Source organism: Salvia miltiorrhiza, chromosome 4 (genome assembly GCF_028751815.1).
Source record: "Salvia miltiorrhiza cultivar Shanhuang (shh) chromosome 4, IMPLAD_Smil_shh, whole genome shotgun sequence".
NCBI classification, from domain to species: Eukaryota; Viridiplantae; Streptophyta; class Magnoliopsida; order Lamiales; family Lamiaceae; genus Salvia; species Salvia miltiorrhiza.
This window is the reverse complement of record NC_080390.1, coordinates 20956856-20977240: the sequence shown is the minus strand read 5'-3', so window position 1 is coordinate 20977240 and position 20385 is coordinate 20956856. Positions and strand designations below refer to the sequence as shown.

The following is a 20385-nucleotide window of genomic DNA, read 5'->3' as shown; positions in this document are numbered from 1 at the left end:
AAGATCATCGGGAAGGGGTTCTATTGGCCGGGACTAAACAAGGATTATAAGGCATTCATGCGGAAATGTGAAGCTTGTCAAAGACATGCCCCAAAGATCAACCTACCAGGAGAAGATATGGGAATTATGTCCGCAGCATACCCCTTTGACAAGTGGGGAATCGACATTGTAGGCAAGCTACCAACTGCGCCGGGGGGCAAGTGTTTCCTTATTATCGTCGTTGACTACTTTTCTAAGTGGGTGGAGGTAGAAGCCGTTTCAAAAATCGACGACTGCACAGTCGAGAAGTTCATATGGAAAAATATTTGTTGCAGATACGGGGTGCCAAGAGTCTTGATTTCTGACAACGGAACGCAGTTCACAAGTAAGAGGATAGAAGATTTTTGCTCCATGATGGACATTAATCAGAGGTTTGTGTCCGTTGCACACCCCCAAGCCAATGGGCAAGTTGAACTGGCGAACCGCACAGTCTATGAGGGGATCAAGAAAAGCCTAGAACGAAGCAAAGGACGCTGGGCAGAGGAACTAGACACAGTACTATGGGCGCTCAGAACTAGCCCAAAGACAGCTACGGAAGAGGACCCATTTACTTTGGTATACAGATCAAATGTCGTAATCCCTGCAGAGATAAGATTGGAATCCCACCGGATAATTACTTATGATCCTACGCAGAACGAGGCGCTACGTCGTCTGAATTTAGACTTAGTCGAGCTACAGATGGAAGAGGCTCAGGTGAAAGCCGCCAAGTACAAAAGTATAATCAAAGCGGGTTATGATAAAAATATGATTAGGTGTTAATTCCGGCTACCACCTCATCAATTCCAGCTGCCACAGTGGCATTTCTGGCGTCGACGTAAAAAAAATCGGTCACCGGACAAATTTGAGATAAGAAACGAAAGGTTATGTATTTAAAAGTAGAAAAATAAAATTAGGTGCAAAAACTAATTCTGTGTAAACGTTATGGATTTATAGGCAATTACCCCTTCTCTATGTGTTATGTGCTCTTACCTGTCTGTGATATCTGCTTTTTACATAATCACTAACCCGCTTTTTCAGTTCTCTCTCTCTCACCATGAACGACTCAACGACTGAAGTCAAGAAGAAAGTCGATTCACACCGATGACCAGATCAGTCATCAGAAAGAAATCTCTGCTCTAAAGATTTTACATCTAATGGATTTCTCGTAGTATTGTCATCCAGATAAAATTGCTCTTTTACTTGAAGGGATGTTCAATAATCAAGGATAGGCAAAGGAATGAGGAAGCAAATTGCACCAAGTCCATTCACACACACTCATTCAGCCGGAAGACAAAAACTCCATCAGAAGCCAAGTTTCATCAAATCTGAAGAAAAAAGAGCTGATTAAGAACTACTTCAGAAGATGTCAGAAATGCAACTGAAGGATCAGAAAGGAAAGTCAAATCTACTAGCTGCATCTATCAGTCATCTAAAGAAGTTCTTCAACTGAAAGAATGTTCAGTAATTGCAACTGAACAATCATCAGTCAAACTTACCCCGTCATCAGTTAAGGGGGAACCAGAAGAAGCCATCAAAGATTTCATAAGAGGTATCGACTGATTACAACATTCAGTCGACGAGTAAGTGTTTCTATTCCAAATATCCTATATGTTGTTGTAGTAATGTTGAAAGATATATTTTCAAGTAAAAGTGCGAATATTAACCCGCTCTTTTTGCAACTTATCGGATAAAAAGATTTTCAAAATCTTTCTACTATTCACCCACGTCACCACGAATTAACTTGCTCCACCTTTTTAGGCTCACGATTTAGACGGTTACTGTTGGGAACCTTGTGGAATATCTTAATCCTTGTTTTGATGATACCAAAATCCATAGGTCTTAATTGTAATAGACTAGAACTGTTTGAACTCAAGTGTTAGAGTTCGTTTCTAGTTTAGCTTGCGGTACTGAAGACTGAAGATACCAACTGAAGTATCAGTTGAAGAATCAGTTCGGAACTGATTACTTAATGCGTGCCGCGTGGACTCAGCGGACTGATACTAAAGTCAAGTATCAGTTAAACATTCTTCCTCAGACTGAACTTCCAATGTTCAAAGGAAACCACGTACTCCAAAAGGACAGCCGCATTAAATGCAGAGATCTCAGGATCATCCCTCTCTGCAGAGGTCATTCCTATTTTGTGGCTACTTTATCAAAGACGTCACATCTCCTGCTCTTCAACATAGCCGTTCCCACCAAACAAGGAACCTCGAAGATTGAAGCCTCAGCCCAAATTCGAAATGCTTTCCAATGGAAGAAATCTTGAAGACGTTCTCCACCAACGGATCTATTCAAGACATCTCCTATAAATAGCGTTCGAGGATCACTTCAATCTTCACCGATTCAACAACATAAGCTGAAACTCTGCCAAAATAGTTTCTCAGCCAAAAGCTTAACCTCCCCAAAGCTTGAATCGAAGAAGAGAATTCTAAAGCCAAAAATCAGTCATTGTTGATTACACACATTCTCTTAGACCTTAGGCAAACCTCTGTTTACCCAGAAGCCTAGGTCAAACTTGCTCCAAAGAACTTGTTCTTTGAAGTATAGTTGGCAAGTTTTCAAACCTTCTTTCGAGAGATAGAATCGAGTGTTTGAGTGTTTAGGAGTTCAGGAAGGTACTCTGACTCCGAGAGATCTTAACACGGGTTGTGCTAGGAGTGAGAAATCCGACACGAGTGAAGTGTGGGTACTGAAGAGTGGAAACTTCAGTGGTACGGTTGTGTGCACCCGGCAAGCACACGGTTCGGTTTGCAGTGCACCAGTTAAGCACTTGCGGAGTGGATTGTTGGTCTGATCAACCGACCGTGGATGTAGGAAGTGTTTTCCGAACCACGTAAAAGTCTCTGTGTTATTTACAGCTTTCAGTTTTACATTCTTACTTGTGTTCTTTCATTTGATAAACTGAATACTGATTAGCTGCAAAGAGAAACCTAAGACCAACATCGTGCTCAACCGAGGCTATTTCGAAACAAAGTTATTTCCGCTGCGTATGATATCAGTCTGACTGATCTATCCTCTGATAGTCAGGAAGAGTGATATCATCTCTGTTTTAGCAAACTCGACTAAAGCCTTACGTGCATCAGTTAAGTTCCAGTAACTTAACTGATAACTCCTTACTGAAGAGTTGTTCAGTATCAGTCGTCAACCCTGTTTGGTTAATACTCATTTCTGTAAACATGAGTCTTAGTTTGCTTGTAAAGTTTCGTTTGATTTGTGTTTAAATCAAAAATAGCCATAGGTGTATTCCCCCTCCCCCCTCATACACCTATTCGAGACCCTCCGGACCTAACAGTTACTTAATGCGGACGTGAAAATTCTCTTTAATCGGATTTAATAGTCAAATCCGAACCGCCTATGTCAAATCGAAACCGTCAACAGTTAAATGTGTTCAACAGCTGTAATTATCTATGCCTGCTAAATATTCACCCAATGCACTAGCATCAGTTACTTGAGTTTGTTATCTACTATCTTTTGGGCTGTTGAAAATTAGAAGAAAATCCATAATCACAATAGTCCTTTCTCTGAACAGATCACATGCCTCCACAATAAGACCTTATTGATCTTACTAGAATTGGAGATTATATTCTTACTCCTTTTGAGACTCTCTCAACATCCTCAAGTGACGGTGGATGTGAAAATCTGCATTAACCTTCTCCAAGGCACAAACACTGATTAGTCTTTGTATCCTGGTTTTTCTATAAATGTGCACCTTGGTCTTGCATTATTTTCACATCTCAACAAACCTACTTCCACAGACATCTCTGTGAGAAAATCTCTCTTTACATAATCTCTCTCAATAATGGAAAATCTTAGGGAGAAAATGGCACTAGCCGCCTTGATCTTTAGAGGACCATTCAAATGGAATGAAGTCCTTCTTCAAACTCCGACTAAGAGCCAAAGTCAAGCTCATCTCTTTTCTCACTTGTTTTCAGAGATTAAGGTGTCTTCCATCATAATGCACGGCATAAAGAAGCCCTCATGCTTCGGGAGGACAGAATTTGAAGTAACAAATGTCAATGGTTACTTCAAATGGTCTATAAAATCACCTTGTGTATCTTGCATACCTCCCATAACTTCAAAAACAGCGAGTTTTCCCTCGTTGTCTGCCGGCACCCTCGCCGCACACGGTCTTCTCAACATAGACCTAATGCAGGCGAATCGACAGTGTTAGTCCTCACGACTATCACTGATTCGATATTCCCCTCTCACACCCATCCCATGCTTGGAGACGTTGAATGTAATTGATCCTAAGACTTCTCCATGTCCGTATGTTGTACCACAATTTACCCGACTCCTTTCACCAAAGGCTCAGCATACCCATCCGCATACTCTTCATCTTCCTCTCTCTTAAACCCTTTTACAACCCTAAGGTCCGTATGCAAAGCCGCTCTGTCATAGTTCTATTCCCAAGAGATCTACATACTTACCCATATCCCCTACCTTCATCTCCACAAACCCTCTTCTTCCCCTTCTCCCTCATCATCTCCCTCACCCACTGGTGCCTCCCTCTTCTGAGTCTCATCTGCTCAAACTCATCTCGAGCCTTCTCACGAGCTTCTGAGAAACGGAGTTGAGTATTTGACTGATCACTGCTTCCAACATCAGTCATTCTTCTTTTTTGATGCTGCCAAAAAGGGGGAAAGAAGAAAAAGAAAAATCTTCAGAGACTGAAGCTGGTAAAACAGTAAGATCACCAGAAGATCAGGAAGAAGAACAACCAAATGACATCAAATCAACGGAGAACAAGTGTGAAAGAGTGAGCTCATCAACAAGAAGATGGAGATGAAGATCAACACCAAAACAGCAGAACAGCTTATTCATGTTGTAACTTTTCTGTATCTACCTTATGTTGTGTCTACTTTCAATATTTCAAGGTTATACAAGAAAAGAGTTGCTTCATCTATCTATTGACAACAAACATCTGTTTTAAGCTATCTTACATCTCTTGCATATTTTTAATTCGTTGGATGTTGTTAAGTTGTCTGCCTGTTTGGTTTGCACTTTGTTCAGTTATTTTAAGTTGTGTTGGCTGCTGGTTGTAGGAGAATAATGATCAGGGGGAACTGAATTAACTCCATTAGAAACCAACTTCAGGCTCTTTTTCTTTGTTTTTTCTGTGTGGTTTTGGCATCATCAAAAAAGGGGAAATTGTTGGAAATTGGAAGAAATATTCATCCTAGTTTTGATGATACAAAAACTCTTAGCTCTTGACTGAAGATTACAGGAGAAAGAAGCGACTAAAGAAACTACAACTGAAGCTTTCAAAAATCAAAACTCAACTGCAGAACTGAACAACTGAAGGAAGATACTGAGATTATGCTGGTCAACTGAACTAAAGTTGAGGACTAGTCAAACAAAGGGCGGAAGCACAGTCACTTACATTAAATGCTTATGCAACAACATTTAATATACCATCTTAGAATAATGTCCTTTTTAGTACCTGAGCAAGAATAAAGACGTTATCCCCAACGGTAGGATTTGAATAAGAAGATCTCAGCCAACGGATCTATTCCTCAGAGACGCCTATAAATAGCTTAGAAGATCTCTCAAAAAAGTGTGGGAGATGAGAGAGGTGAAGAAAAGATAAGGTTCCGATTCAATCCTCAATGGCAAAGCTACAGCAGAAAATCAAATAGAGCTCAATATTCCTTAAGCATTGAATCGATGAAGAGAGTATCTCACTGTTGTAAAATTAGTTCTAGTGATAACCTAAACTCTCTTAGTATAACTAGGAAATTCACATAGATAGATCATTAGCCTAGTTACTGATTACTTGAGATTCTGTACTCAGTAATCCTAGTTGGTATATTATAATACCTCATTTTCAAAAGAGCGAGAATAGTGTTTGTATTCGAGCTTAAGACTTAGACCGAGCTCAATGGTTGTTTAGTACGAGTAAACTAAACAGTTAGGTTGCTTAGCACCCGCAAGCTAAGTATGAAAATCCAACTCAGTGAGTTGGTTGGTGTAAGGTGTTTTCCTTATCAGTACAGGTCGCTTTGCATCCGTAAGCATTGCAGTTAGGTTTGCGTTGCACCCGTAAGCATCGTGGCTAGGTTTGCTATGCACCCGTAAGTATATGCCCAGAATATTCGTCAGATTGATCATCTGACCGTGGATGTAGAAACGTTATTTTTCGAACCACGTAAAAATCCCTTGTGTTCTTACTTGCTTTTATTTTCAGTGTCTGCACATATCTCTATTTCTATAATACTGACTAACTGCAAAGAGTAACTAAGGGATTCTCTGTGAAGAAAATCTTTCAAGGCTATTTCACTAAGTTTAATATTCTGTTGCTAGAGTTATAGGTTTAACTGATCAATCTTTCGATAGTCAGTTAGATAAATAACTCTACTCTGTTTTACTTACAACTGAAGCCTTACTTGAACTAAAGTTAATTGATCAGTTTCATTAACTGAAGTCACCCACTGAACCTCTGTTCAGTATCAGTCGTCCACCTCTTATTAACTGAAGCACACATTTTCAAAGCAGTAAAACTTTTTTTCAGTACAAAGGTGTTGATTTTAAGTAACCTCAGCCTACAGGTGTATTCTCCCCCCCCCCCTACACCTGTCCTTTCAACCCTCAGGGGACCCAACACGTACCAAATTGTGTCACTCATTAGGTACACTGGGCACAATTATGCCCATTTGTACCAAGACAAGGGGAGGAGAGAGACAGAGGGTGAATCACGTGTATGGGTTGGGCTGGGTAGAGTAAGATCCGCGGGGTCAATAGTATTTTGGACCGAAATTGTAAAAAATTGCCATAATTTGTGCTTTTCAGATGGGTGGCCGAAAATTGAGTTTCATTGCTCAATATAGCTATATGAGTGCATATTTTGTTTTATGTATTCACCTCATCATTAATTTAATGAGAATTGACAATTTTATAAAAAATCTTATCAATTAAAAAAATGTACTCCCTCCGTCCCATTAAAACTGGTCACCTTTCTATTTTAGTTTATCCCACTAAAAGTGGCCCCTTTCCAAAATAAGACATGATTTGGGCTTAATTAAGCCAATTAGGTTAATTCCTAATTATCCTCTTAAATTACACCTACGTGCTCAAAGGTTTCATTTCATCTTTCTCTCTTGTCTCTCTCTCTCTCTCTGTCTGTCGCACAACACCATTGAGTTTCTGTCGGCTGTTAGTCGTCAATTGCCGGTTGTTCGCCGCCAATTTATCTCCCATGGGCTTTGTTGCCGACGAGGATTCGCTACCTTCTCCATTTCTCGAAGCAGCATGGCCGGGCTTTAGTTTTCCGTCGGTTGTATCACCCGTTTTCTTAAGGCCGAAAAATATGTTGAACGAGTCGGCGCTGGTGCTCAAGTCTACCTCACCGTTGTCCTCGAGTACCTTTTTGCTGAGGTGATAATCTTTAATTTTCGTTTTTCCCACTAATTTCAAATATAGGGTTTTGAATTTTGATTTATCTTAATTCCATTTATTTTTCAATTGTAGGGGGCGTCGCTCGTCGCCGTTGGTCACTGAAAATTGAGGCCTGATGCCGCGATTTGGGTGTCTGATTTTGGGGCGAGTAAGATGGGAGAAATCGAAAGACCAGGAGCAAGGGGTGACCGACGGTGTCGTTGTCGCCGGAGAAGAAGGTGAATTTCGATCTGCGAGTGATTGTTAAAGTTATAGAAAATGGAGAATAGAATGGAACAGATGCAATGAGAAGAAGAAAAAGAAACGCCCAGGCCAGCTGGAAATTTCCTTTTTTTTCTTAATTAACTCATTAGTTTTGGTGAACCACACTCAATTAAAACATAACAATCAATTTCTTAATCTTCGTGCCCAAAAGAAATGGTTCATTTTTATTGGGACCAGAAGAGTATATGTTAAACACATATATACTTCTTCCGTCTTGTAAAAATAGTCCTAGAAGTGAGTGACACAAGTTTTAATAAAAGTAGTTTAAGTATTTTATAAGTGAAAAAATGGTCTCAAGGGATTCTACTATGTAATAGAATAGTAAAATATTTACTCCATATGTCTCCATAAATATGCATAGTTAACCACGACATGAGTTTTAATAAATTATTGTTTGAAATATCGATAGTGGATAAATGATCCCACATTGAGAGTATTGTTAAGTATATTACGAATAAATAGTGTAAATTGTAAGGGTAAAATTATAAAAATTATATTTGAGGTAGTGTCTAAAATTAGAATGTGCATACAAACGTACCAAAAAGGAATTATGCATAAATATTAGGGATGAAGAGAGCATATATATACACTCCCTCAGTCTCACTCTAATAGGTTTGTTTTCCTTTTTGGGACGTCCCACTAAAATAAGCTCGTTTTTCATTTAGAATAAAAAAATGTACTTTATTGGTGTGGACCGCACCACCTTTTTTTAAAAAAATAAGTTTTTTAATCTACATACCTAAAAGAAGTGAGCTTATTAGGATGGAACGGGGGAGTATTAAGAGGGTGTTTGGCTGAGCTTATAAGCTCTTTATAACAGCTTATAAGTTGTTTAGGAGCTTATAAGCTCCTTCAAAGTGTTTGATAAAATAAGCTCCTAAAGAGCTTATAATCTGTAAAAATAAACTCTAAGAGATTATAAGCTCCCAAAAAAATAAATTCTTCTACCCCAACTTATTTTCTCATTATATTATAAGCAATACTCATTTTACAAAAATAACTCAATTATCATTTTGGGTTAAGGTACAAATTCACCCCTAAACTAGACACCCCTAGAGCGTATACCCCCCCCATTTTCGACATTGGCCCAAATACATCCCCAGAGTCCATAAAAAAGGATGCATTTAAACCCAGCAAGTTAACAGCCGTTTCTTGCCCTTAACTTGTTGGGTTTAAATGCACCAATTTTATGGACTATGGGGGTGTATTTGAGCCAAGGTCGAGAATGGGGTGATACGCGCAAGTTAGCTTAAATTCTTTTTTTTTTCTAAGTGGCGTCGACTTGATTTCGATCCCAATCAGCGGCGGAGAGTGGATCTCCTCCCCTTACTACGTTGATCCCATCGCAATCGGCGCATACGGCGCCGTTTCGAAGAGTCCTCCTTAGCTTGCAACGACAACCCCAACGGTCGGCGCCGGCACAATCGACCGCGATTTCCCCGCTGACATCATCCTTAGTGACGGCAGAAAATTCTTCGACGTGTCCCTCTACTCCGGGGTGCCTCTCAATGGCAAAATGCGCAATTTAATTTACCCGAGAAACGACGACGATGACACAACAGAGGGGGGAAGTTGTCGGTGTCGGCACTGAGGGTGAGCTCATTGGCACTGGTGCCGATGGAGCGATCACAACGGGAGGTAAAGCTGGAGCAGTTGAGACCGAAGAGATAACAGTGAAGGTCGGGGTTCTTGCGAAGGCTGGCGGAAAAGTTTTAAGGGGTAAAATCCATAATTTAAATTAAAAAAAAAAAGTTAACGGAGAGATAACGATGTTAATTCACTGGGTTTAAATGCACCCTTTTTATGGACTATGGGGGTGTATTTGAGCCAAGGTCGAGAATGGAGGAGCATACGCTCTAAGGGTGTCTAGTTTAGGGGTGAATTTGTACATTAATCCTATAATTTTTTATTTTCATCATCTATCATTCTAATTTCATTTTTCTGATTTTTTCACTCTAACAAAAAATTTCTCTTACTAACTAAAAATTCTAAATTCAATTATCCAAATACTTTAATAATTTATAAGATTTTACAAAATCATATCTTATAAGCTCTTTAAAATAAACTTAGCCAAATACCCTGTAACTATTTTCACAAAGGGAAGGGAGTAATATTTAGTTGTTTTGTAGAATGGAGTAAAAGTTTGTTACCCATAAAGGAAACAAACTCGAAGATTTAACAAGCAGCGCACAAATCAACACAGTTACAGTAAAATATTTCGCCCATCATATCATATTATTAAGCTAATAAATCAAGTGAGTTAGATGCGTTGGAAAGTGAAACAACACAGGCCAGTCACAGACGGTAGCCTTTGTAAATTTCTGCGACGGTACCAGCAGTTTCTAGAAGGTCGCTCCTCATGCGTCCAATTTTCGAGCCTACGAACTCTTTGTATGTCGCAACTGAATTAATCAAGTTGAAGAGTTCCTGAGCGCACAACGTCACATCTTCCTTACTTTGAAGCATGTCTTCATCCAGCCCCGCTTTCGATTTCTTCATCAAGGTAGACAACACTTTTAACCAACATTGCCCAATAAAATCATGTTTTTCATTCCTAATTTACAATGTTTTTTATAAAATATTTCTAAATTTCGATTTCTTATATTTAAAATCTCCCCCACCTTTCAGCATTTTCAAAAACTGTTCCCCTATACCAAATTCGTCCACAAAATGATAAGTCACATAGTTGAATTCTTAAGTAGAACAAAGTCATTTTATTGAGTGAGCTTGACAAAAAAAAAACCATTTGAAAATCCGACAAGGTAATTCATCATTCTATCGTCGAATTTCGTATTAAAAAAACATTTCAAAAAATGCTAAAAATTTAGGAGTTTTGAATAAAAAACAAGAGTTCGGGTATTTTTTTTTATAAAAAATATTGAAAATTGGGGATGCAAAATATAATTAACACTACAAATATTACAAATATATCTTGCACGTATCTCCACAATTCATTTAATAGTTCAAGTAGAAAGAAAAAATCGGCCAATTTAAGCAGACAGTTTTTCAAGAACCAACATCAAAAGCAATGATATACTTACAAACAATTAAATGTTGAAAAACCAACAATAACTCTTTTCAATTTGCTCGAAAATTGTGATTCTGAGTCATTAAAGGAACAAATGAGATAATTCGAGTTAAAAGTCACCATGAGTAAATATCCGACCTATAATTTAAAAATAAATTCTAATTAAATTATGGTCCGAACTTTGACATCATGCTGATTTTTTAGTTTGAACTTAAAAACATTACAAATATCTCTATTTGTAGGTATATCATTCGTTTTGAAAGTTATTTCTTGAAGACACTTCCGTAAACTGGCCGAAATTTTTGATTTTGACTATTAAGTGAACAATAAAAATACAATTTATATTTGCAATAATTTTAAATTCGGACTAAAAAGTCACCATAGCATTGAAACTAGGATTATAATTTTCGAATAATCTTAAAGACAATGATCCTTTTGGAAAAGCATTTGTCCATGGATGTAAAGGTAAGCACAAAAATGTGGTTCGAATTACCTTCAACAATTCTGCCGCTTCCTTTTCAACAATAGAGATATGCTGAACCTTCATCTCAATTTCCTCTACCATTTTTTTGGCTTGTGCTGCACGTCTAGACACATACTCTTGCATTTCTTTTGTCATTATATCCAATTGAGATTCAACCTATATGATCAGAAAATTCATTAGGACGTAATTTTAGCATCTGTAGCATAATTTTATGATCAACCGGAAACCTAACATTGAACATCTATAGCATAACTTTTTGACAATACTAAACTCAATCAAAAAGGTATACATCACGAAGCACATGCCAAATATATGTGCATCTTACGGTAACAAAAAAAACAATTTCAGCATTGCTTCTGATTGAAGAAAGATTAAAGAAGGGGGAGAATGAAAAAACATCCAAGTTGTGGAAAGGTTAAAAACAAAGAAAAGAACCATCAAAACTGAACTCTTCAATCAGTTGAGCCTTTTCAGATGCAAACTGGGGCACACTTCAAGATTCTATCTAATATTTATAACCTAAAACAGTAAGGAAAAGAAAACAAAGCAAAATCAAAAGGCACAAATATGGCAACCAGAATTTAGCCAGGATATGAAACAGAATAAATAGGATTTCCTACATCGAAACGTAAGAACCACACAAATATTTGTTATCTTTGCCCCTAATTTCTGAGTAACCTATTAAATCTGCTTGACATGAAGCAGCTTCTTCACTCCATATGAATTAAAGGAACAAGGTAGAAAGTAGAAACCAAAAACACATAATTTAGTTATGATGTAATTTGGAAAACTTGATGCGCCTAGTATTAATGGTAACCAAGAACAACATTATTTAGTTTGTTTTTCCTAATAGTAGTATTTTGCAGTAAAAATTGGCACTTGCTACAACCTACAACACATTGAAAAACAGGACCATTCTTAGCAAAACCAAGCATATATATGACTTCTTTGACAGGACTTTGTTGAGTTTATTTCCATGTTGCATAGAGGAAATAAAAGAATGCTGCTGCACATAGACAAAACCATCTTAGCACATTATATTCCAGGTGCTGAACGCTAGAATGGTAGTACCCCACAGTTAAAGGGACATCGTTTTTGAAAGACCAATCTCACATTGTACTACCTACAGATATAGAGAAAATTGATAAATTATTGCTAAATGACAGCTTACATGCATGTTCTTGGCATGACAAGTGATGTGAGCAATAGAAACATTTGCAATTACCTACTGTAAAAATCAACTCTACATGCTTACCTCATCATTGCGGGATTGAAAGAGAGCAATAAGGTTCCGTTTCTCCTCCAGCTTAGCAGCATTCTCACCTGATCGTGGCCGAAGGGATATCAGTTCTTCTAATTTCTCCATTGAGCTTTTTTTTATTTCCTCAGAAAAGGCGACAAGTGCAGGCTTTAGTATGCTCTTGTAATCAAATCCCAGGACCTCAGATGGTGTGGACCCGTCAGCATGTAGCTGATATTGAAATCCATTTCCAAGCTTCAACCTAGAAATGAGTATTGAACAAAAATAGCAATAATTAATGGGCAACTGCTGAATCAAATGGTAGCTGAGAGGAAACTAAGAGGGTGTTTGGCTAAGCTTATTTTAAAGAGCTTATAAGCTCTTGGAGCATATAAGATGTTTTAAGAACTTATAAGATGTAATTTTTAAGAGCTTATAAGTTGTTAAAATGTTTGGATAATTGAGGTTATAAGCTAAAGAGAGAATTTTTTTGCGAGAGAGAAAATATTTTTTTAGAGAGAAAATCGAAAAAAAAATGAACTTGAATGATATATGATGAAAATAATAAATTATAGTTGAAAAATATTTATAAAATGATTGTTGCATATGAGATTATAAAAAAAAAGTTGGGGTAAAGGAACTTATTTTTTGGGGAGCTTATAAGCTCTTGGAGCTTATTTTTGGAGCTTAAAAGTTGTTTAGGAGCTTATTTTGCCAAACACTTTGAAGGAGCTTATAAGCTCTTTGAGGAGCTTATAAGCTCAGCCAAACACCCTCTGACTTAAACCCTGGAGAACAAAGTCTTTGGAATTTAACTTGTGCAGAGTCTTTAAAAAACAAAACTGCTATGGTGGGAAAGAAATGGATAGACAAGTATTCTACGGTTCTACCATTAGATCAAAGTAACGTAATATATATATCTCACTCTCTTTCCTGCCTTTCTTTTACAAGGTTTTGGTTCTCTTTCCTGCCTTTCATTCTTATAATCTAAAACTATTGTAGAACATTGCAATAGACATGATGAAACAAGGCGTTTCTAGAGAAATACTTACAGTTGACTCATAAAAATGCACCTAAACACCCAGTCCCAGAGTCAATAAAGATGCTATATAACTACTACTCAGTATCATGCTATCTTAAATACTCGACAGAGGCAATCTTCTCTGAGGTTTACTCCAAAAAGAAAACTAAGCCAATTACAGGAATTTGAACATCACTTCAAACAAAAAGCATATATAAACTTTTGGACAAGATACAGGACTAAATAACCATGTCATTCCCTAAGCATGGGTGGGTCATCACATCATCAGATATAAAAGGGTTCAAACGAACTTGAGCTAAAGACACTCAGGAGACTCATAAACAATAGCAACAAGTTAGTAGAACATAATCAGTGTAGTCAAGTTGCCCCTTAATTGAGGCACTACCACTAGGAACTAGTTTATGCAGTTTTGGAGTAATTAAGGGAAGTGACAAGAAGAACCACCTTCGAATAGTTTGGTTGCATTCCATCACAAGACGCTCAAGCTCCTTAAACTTATGCCCTATCTCAGATTCGAGCTCCCAAATCTTCTCCTCCCAGCCACTTCTCCCGGCCTCCGCCTCCTCAAAACTCCGCTCCACAGCCTGCAGTTCTCGCTTCATTCTCTCAGCATCTCTCATATTAATCCCTTGTTCCTCAATCTTCCTCTTCAGCTCCTCATTCTCATCGCAAATCCTCTTCCGTTCCTCCACCTTGGCCTCTAACGCCTTTTCCTTCTCCTCCAGTTTCTTCTGCACATCCACCAAATGAGCATCCAATTGTCCGATCATATCATGGAACTTTGTCACGTCCTTTTCTACAACTGCCTTCTCCTGCTCCAAAACCTCCTTCTGACTTGGGCCCTTCTTCAAAGCCATCAATTTCGCATCCAGCTCGCTAGCATTGAAATCAACAGCTGTCGCATTTTCCCCCACTTTATCCCTCCACTCTTCCAACTCCCTAATACACTCCGAATCCAAAGCATCCATGGCCTCATCCTCTCCCCCAATGTAGAGCAAATAACTTTGTATATTGTGCATCAACATCTTGTCACCCTCAAGTTCAGGGGACAAATTCATTGTAGAATCTATGTACTGAGCTAACTGAACAAGCCAGTGGATTACTGCAAGCAAATTGGGCCATGAATGCGGCGTACCCGGGGCGCGCAGCGCCGATTTGTTCAGTTTCAAGGGGCATTTGAGGAACTTCAACGCGTGACTGAGATCATCGTCGATTTTCTGCGAAGCGAACCCTAGGCGCTGTAGTAGAAGCTTTAGGGTTTCGGTGATGTCTTTAGCGGAAGGCAAAGGGTGCTTGAGCGAAAAGGGGGCGGATTGGGAGGTGAGGTAGGAATTGATGGTGCGGAGGGCGGCGAGTTGGTACGATCGGTCGGAGATGTTGGTGATGGCGGCGGAAGGGCGACCGGTGGAGGCAGTGGAGGGGCGGCTGCTGCAGAAACTGGCGTCAGATTCGCGGCCGTGGAGGGGGGTGGAGATGAACTGCCACGGATCGGCGGTGTTGGTGGGCGTGGGAGGTGGCGGACGCCGGTCCGGGGCAAGGGATTCCGCCGGGCGGCGGCGGCCGGGAGCTCGCATCGTAGTGGATTGGTTCGGCTTCAGATGTTGGTTTCCCGCCTTATGAGTGACTGTTTTAAAATGTTTTGGGCTTTGTTTCGACTTGGAATTCAATTTATGTGAACTGACCGTTGTATGGACCCTAGTTGTATCATTGCTGCTAAAACGGGTTATCGGATAATACCCGATCCGAAGATTGTCCTTAATAGGGATGGCAATGGGCCGGATCTGGACCGGATCCTGCTTGGTCCAGATCCAGATCCATGTTTTTTTACTTAGATCCAGATCCGGTCCAGATCCATTGGATCCAAAAAAATAGGATCCAGACCCAGATCCATAAGATCCACAGGGTCTCGGGTCCAGACCCAGATCCATATCATTTTTCTAAAAAATAAATTCAAAGCTAATTAAACATTAAAATAAAAATCATAACAATTGTCTAAAGTTTCAACAATCATTCAAGAATACAAAATACACCATAATCCATTTAAAACTAAACAATCCAAAATAAATAAGAACATCGTAATTCATTTAAAACCAAACAATCCAAAACGAGAAACATAATAATCCTAATGGATTGCTCTTCCATTTTCTATTTGAGACTGAACAGTTTCACTATTTGAATTAATGGATTGCTCTTCCATTTTCTACAATGAAGCAAAAATGAACACATAAGGTTAATCTAATACACTGCACTGCCAGTTTGCCACATTTAACTAACAAATCCCAAATTTGTTAGAATTTAACTAACAAATCACATGTTAATTAATCTGTAGCATATTTGACCAAAAATCCCAGAGATCACATATTTGACCAAAAATCACATTTAACTAACAAATCAAGCAAAACTGTAATCTCGTGAATGGGAAAATTTTAGTTTAGGCTTGAACAACAGTAGCATATTTGACCAAAATCCCAGAGATCACCATAACTCAAATAAGTCAATGGGCTCACCCGCTGGTTGAACACTTGACGGGAAAGAGCCAACTTTGGCAACTCCGGTACTCGTACCTTCTACCGCGGAGCTAAGATTTCCTACATCCAAAAGGAAAGATAAATTCTTAGAAAGAAATATGTAGTAGAACATCAGATAAATAGACTACCCCATAATCTCCCACCAGCAAACCAAGCGCTTGGACAAGATGGTCTTTTTAATTCCCACGCTGATGGATTGGACGGAGATGGAGCGGCCGGAAATGGATTGGACGGAGATGGAGCGGCCGTAGATGGAGCGGCGTCGCCTCACGCTGCTGCTCTGCTCACGCTGCTGCTCAGTGCTCACGCTGCAGCTCTCGGGTGGGGAAGGCCGGAGGGGCTGATTCGGAGGTGGACGGCCGCCGGCCGGAGGATAGGCGAGCGGCGCGGGTGGAGGATAGGCGAGCGGCGCAGGTGAGGTTGAGGATAGGTTGAGCGGCGCAGCTTTGAAATTGAATTGTAAAATTTAGAAGTCTAGTTTTACTTTCTAGGGTTGTAAAATAAAAATATTATATCTTTAATACTACCGGGTCCAGATCCGGATCTGGACCGGATCTGGACCGGATCTGGGTTTTACATCTTCTACTCCAGATCCGGATCCGGTTTTTTAGAGAGTGCTCCAGATCCGGTCCAGATCCGCCGGGTCCAAATTTTGCAAGGTCCAAATCCGAAAAAAAGGGTCTGGATCCGCGGATCTGGACCGGGTCCCGGATCCATTGCCATCTCTAGTCCTTAATGCTGACGAATTCAATCATCCAATCTTTTTTTAATTAATTTTTTCCTCTTATGCACTATCAATATTCTATCCAATTAGTATTATACCCGTGCTTCGCACGGTCCGATTATTTCTACGTATTATAAAAATTTATAAATGTATTTAAGTGATACCAAAAAAAATATAGAGTAATAAAATATACAATATAAACGAATAAATCTAATATATTATATTATGACAAAAAATTAAACACAAATATTAAGTGAAAATATTTAATTTCATGTACGTATTGTACGTCGACATATATATATATATATATATATATATATATATATATATATATATATATATATAGGGTTAGTTTCTACAACAACCACTATCTTAGATGAAGAATAAAGACCAACTTATGACCATTGGATTACTCTAATTCAAGGGACCAGATTATTCCATTAAAATAATTTTCGTGAATTTCAAAAAGCTGAAATTTATTCTGAATTAAGGTATAAGGGTAAACAAGTCATGACAAATTCTATGTTTTTGGTAAGTTTATGAAATCCCTTAATTCACGCCATTCCTTTCTGAGATGAAATCAATGGCGAGATTTTCTGGGTTTCTGGTGAATCTTATAGCTGAACAGAAGATTAGAATTGAGAAATATACTGAACAATTCTTACGAGCAAGGGTTTCAAATTCATCATTGCGATCGAAAAAATCCCAAGAGTTCAATTCATCCCCCGACTGCATCAAGGTAAATCCATCAATTTGTTGAGGTATAATACTTCCATTTTTTGAAATTTAGTTTGTGTAATTCATTAAACCTTTAGACTACAATGGTAAGGGTATATATTTTATCAGCAAACAATCAACTTCTATGCGAAAGATAGACGCCTATTAATACGATTCCCCTTCAATTTTTTAGATGATACTTGCGAGCATGCGTTTGAAACATTTGTTTGCATTCGTATTTTAATTATGAACTATAAACATATCTTAACATTTTTTGATGAATTTCTGAAAATCTTGGTTTATTTGGCTTTATTTGAGATCGATGAATGGATGAAATGTTTTTGCCCAATATTTAACTTGTGTGATATCTGATGAGATTGGTTTAATGTATTCGTATATGCCAGACTAAGTTCATCTCTGAATAAGTGCTTGTTCACTAAATTTGTAGTCTTTGTTATAGATATGGAAACATCTAGCGGCAATGCAATCGTTGTGCCAGGTAAGAACAAAGATTATTTAATAATTTTTTCAAACCATCTTGTTTTGCTTATACTGCATAAATTCGGGAAGAAGGCAACTTGGTTTTTGTTACAAATTCAGATTCTCCAAGTGATTCATCCATTTCACCAGACAAGAAGCGGAAGAAGTTGGTTCTACATCACCATTCACGATTACTTAAGGTTTGATTGATTATTACGAGTATCTTATCGTTTAACCAAGTTGACGTCTCCTCTAATTCATAATTTTTTGGATGTTTCGTGCATTCATAGGTAAAGAGCCAGTTACTTTTCGAGCTGTTAGTCGTGCAAATGAAATTGACGTTAAAATGCGTATGTAATATTCCTTGTTTTTTGTTTTTTCGAAGCATAGATAGATTGCATATCCCAGCCTGGAATGTCGTATATATCACGGCAGAGAGCCTTTTTTGGTGCATTGGATCGTGAGTTGCAACTATATCAGACAAATGATATCGGCTATATTGACATGGTAAAGTTTTGGTTGTTTTTTATGCAAATAATGATCTGGTATTAATCATCAGCTGTATCGAATCTCTTTCCAGTTTATTTTCCCTGTTTTCCCCGATGATCAGCCTTATATTGTTTGTTTTGACCTGCGGAAAGAGTTGATTTTCATAATAGACTCTTCTATTGAGGTTAACAAACATCCGGTTAGCTCCAACTACAACATTTTGTGTGATATCCTGGTAAGTTGTCAATATAAATGGATCTAGCATATTACGCAACATCATTTTTTATATACATTATAATTTAATTACAGAGATCACTACCGTCGGAGTTTCTAAACAGCAACAGGGAAGATCTGAGTTCGACATCAGTTGCAAAATCAACTATAGAGGGTGTGGACCTGAAATGGGCGGACAGTATGAATACAATAGATGTTGTGTTGTATGTCATGAGGCATATGGAGACGTTCGGCGGAGATACATCCGTGAATTGGAATACTAGATTACTAAATGCAACTCACCACCACCTAGGGATATTGAGGATGAGATACTGTGCACCGATAGCTTCGTGGGAACATAACAAGTACAAGGATGATGTTTTGAGAGACTCGGCTGCAACGTATGGGGCTGTTATAGCTGTGAATTCTACAAGATTTAATAGAGTTCTTGCAGGGTGATATTAGATATACCTCGGAGTATTTTTTGAGATCTGTTATTTACTTTAGACATTGAGTGTTTGACATTTGTGAGCAAGATTTAATTATGATTTTGGTTAGACATTATTGGTCCGATATGGTAATATATTATTATGATAAAGATATATTTCCTGTCTTTACTATGATACTTTTTTTATGTGGGTTAATGGAGGAGTCATCAGGGTTATAAAATGTGTTTCGGATTAGGCGTTGACATAGTTGATTTTAATGCCAGATAGTTGGATGTGTATTTGGGTAGCATTGTTGTGAACGTACATATGAACATCATATATGTTGAACTTAGGTATGAACTTATACTTCTGGAGATATTGCTTTATATGCAAGTGACATTATGAGTACGCTGATGCATATGTATTTTTTGTTATTTATCTAGGAATAGATGTTACCAATATCAGATGCCAACAAGACGAGTTCAGCAAATCCCGTGAATTCCTCATTTTCTATTCTGGTGGGATTCAATCCGATAGGATGGATCAATATTGTAGGTTTCATTAGTATGTTCATTTTCTATTTCAACGAACATATCAATGAACATTAGTATGTTCATTTGTTTTTATACGAACATTAGTATGTTTATTTGTTTTTATACGAACATATCGACGAACATTAGTATGTTCATTTATTTTTTATACGAACATACCATCTCCCTCTCACATACCCACATTCAGATCTCTCTCCCTCTCGAACTCAGCCACCATGGCCTTCCTCTCTCCCCAGGGACCTGATCTATTTCAACGAACATATCAATGAACATTAGTATGTTTATTTATTTTTATACGAACATTAGTATGTTCATTTTTTTATACAAACATATCGACGAACATTAGTATGTTTATTTATTTTTTATACGAACATAACTCACCTGGACTCGAATTTTATATCAATAGAAACCTCTTTGAATCTAGTTTAATTTAAAAAAACGTATGTTGAAAAACTCTAAGTAGTTTAAAAGATATGACATGTCTACCAGATTTGGCAATTTCAGGCAACCTGAAGTTCGGATTTTTGAAAAATAGTAAATGTTGTCGAAATGATCTCAAATTTTATATGTGTATATCTAAAACATATATCTTCACACCATAAAAAGTTGAGAAGTAGATCTCAACAGATGGTTACTGAAAGAGATGACTTAAGTGTCTGCCATACGAAAGTTTCAACAGAAACTGGCAGTGGAAGTCTTGAATTTTAAAAGGATAGTAAATGAAATTCAAATGACTTGAAAATATGCATGAATGTTCACCACAATCCTATATATACCCCACAAAATT

General features: G+C 38.0%; 2 protein-coding genes and 1 long non-coding RNA gene across 4 annotated transcripts; 1 reads left to right on the top strand and 2 right to left on the bottom strand.

The window, feature by feature from the left end:
- Window positions 1-9877: 9877 nt before the first annotated feature.
- LOC131019366 (kinetochore protein NDC80 homolog) lies at window positions 9878-15135 on the bottom strand. Its single transcript, XM_057947899.1, has 4 exons — window positions 13913-15135; window positions 12442-12688; window positions 11196-11342; window positions 9878-10167 (listed from the first exon to the last, which is right to left on the bottom strand). Exons 1-4 carry the CDS (start codon window positions 15040-15042, stop codon window positions 9970-9972), a joined length of 1722 nt encoding a protein of 573 aa, XP_057803882.1. The 5' UTR covers window positions 15043-15135; the 3' UTR covers window positions 9878-9969.
- A 278-nt stretch (window positions 15136-15413) lies between these two features.
- Window positions 15414-16718, bottom strand: LOC131019365 (uncharacterized). The gene is made up of 2 exons (XR_009100220.1): window positions 16140-16718; window positions 15414-16056 (listed from the first exon to the last, which is right to left on the bottom strand). It is a non-coding gene; the product is annotated as an uncharacterized LOC131019365 (long non-coding RNA).
- A 555-nt stretch (window positions 16719-17273) lies between these two features.
- LOC131019364 (uncharacterized) lies at window positions 17274-19176 on the top strand. 2 transcript variants are annotated; one of them, XM_057947897.1, is made up of 5 exons: window positions 17274-17459; window positions 17898-17936; window positions 18038-18424; window positions 18498-18641; window positions 18716-19176. In XM_057947897.1, exons 3-5 carry the CDS (start codon window positions 18332-18334, stop codon window positions 19076-19078), a joined length of 600 nt encoding a protein of 199 aa, XP_057803880.1. In that variant the 5' UTR covers window positions 17274-17459; window positions 17898-17936; window positions 18038-18331; the 3' UTR covers window positions 19079-19176. The 2 variants fall into 2 exon arrangements, with proteins under 2 accessions (XP_057803880.1, XP_057803881.1); XM_057947898.1 differs by having other exon boundaries at window positions 17274-17936.
- Window positions 19177-20385: the final 1209 nt, after the last annotated feature.

Bases quoted from the DNA above. Each gene is read 5' to 3' on its own strand.
- LOC131019366 (XM_057947899.1), bottom strand. From the start codon at position 15,042: ATGCGAGCTCCCGGCCGCCGCCGCCCGGCGGAATCCCTTGCCCCGGAC. The intron at 12,689-13,912 runs GTGGTTCTTCTT...ACTCATTTCTAG, and splicing joins TGCAACCAAACTATTCGAAG to GTTGAAGCTTGGAAATGGAT. The intron at 11,343-12,441 runs GTAAGCATGTAG...CTGATCATATAG, and splicing joins TTCAATCCCGCAATGATGAG to GTTGAATCTCAATTGGATAT.
- LOC131019364 (XM_057947897.1), top strand. From the start codon at position 18,332: ATGTCGTATATATCACGGCAGAGAGCCTTTTTTGGTGCATTGGATCGT. The intron at 18,425-18,497 runs GTAAAGTTTTGG...ATCTCTTTCCAG, and splicing joins ATATCGGCTATATTGACATG to TTTATTTTCCCTGTTTTCCC. The intron at 18,642-18,715 runs GTAAGTTGTCAA...ATTTAATTACAG, and splicing joins ACATTTTGTGTGATATCCTG to AGATCACTACCGTCGGAGTT.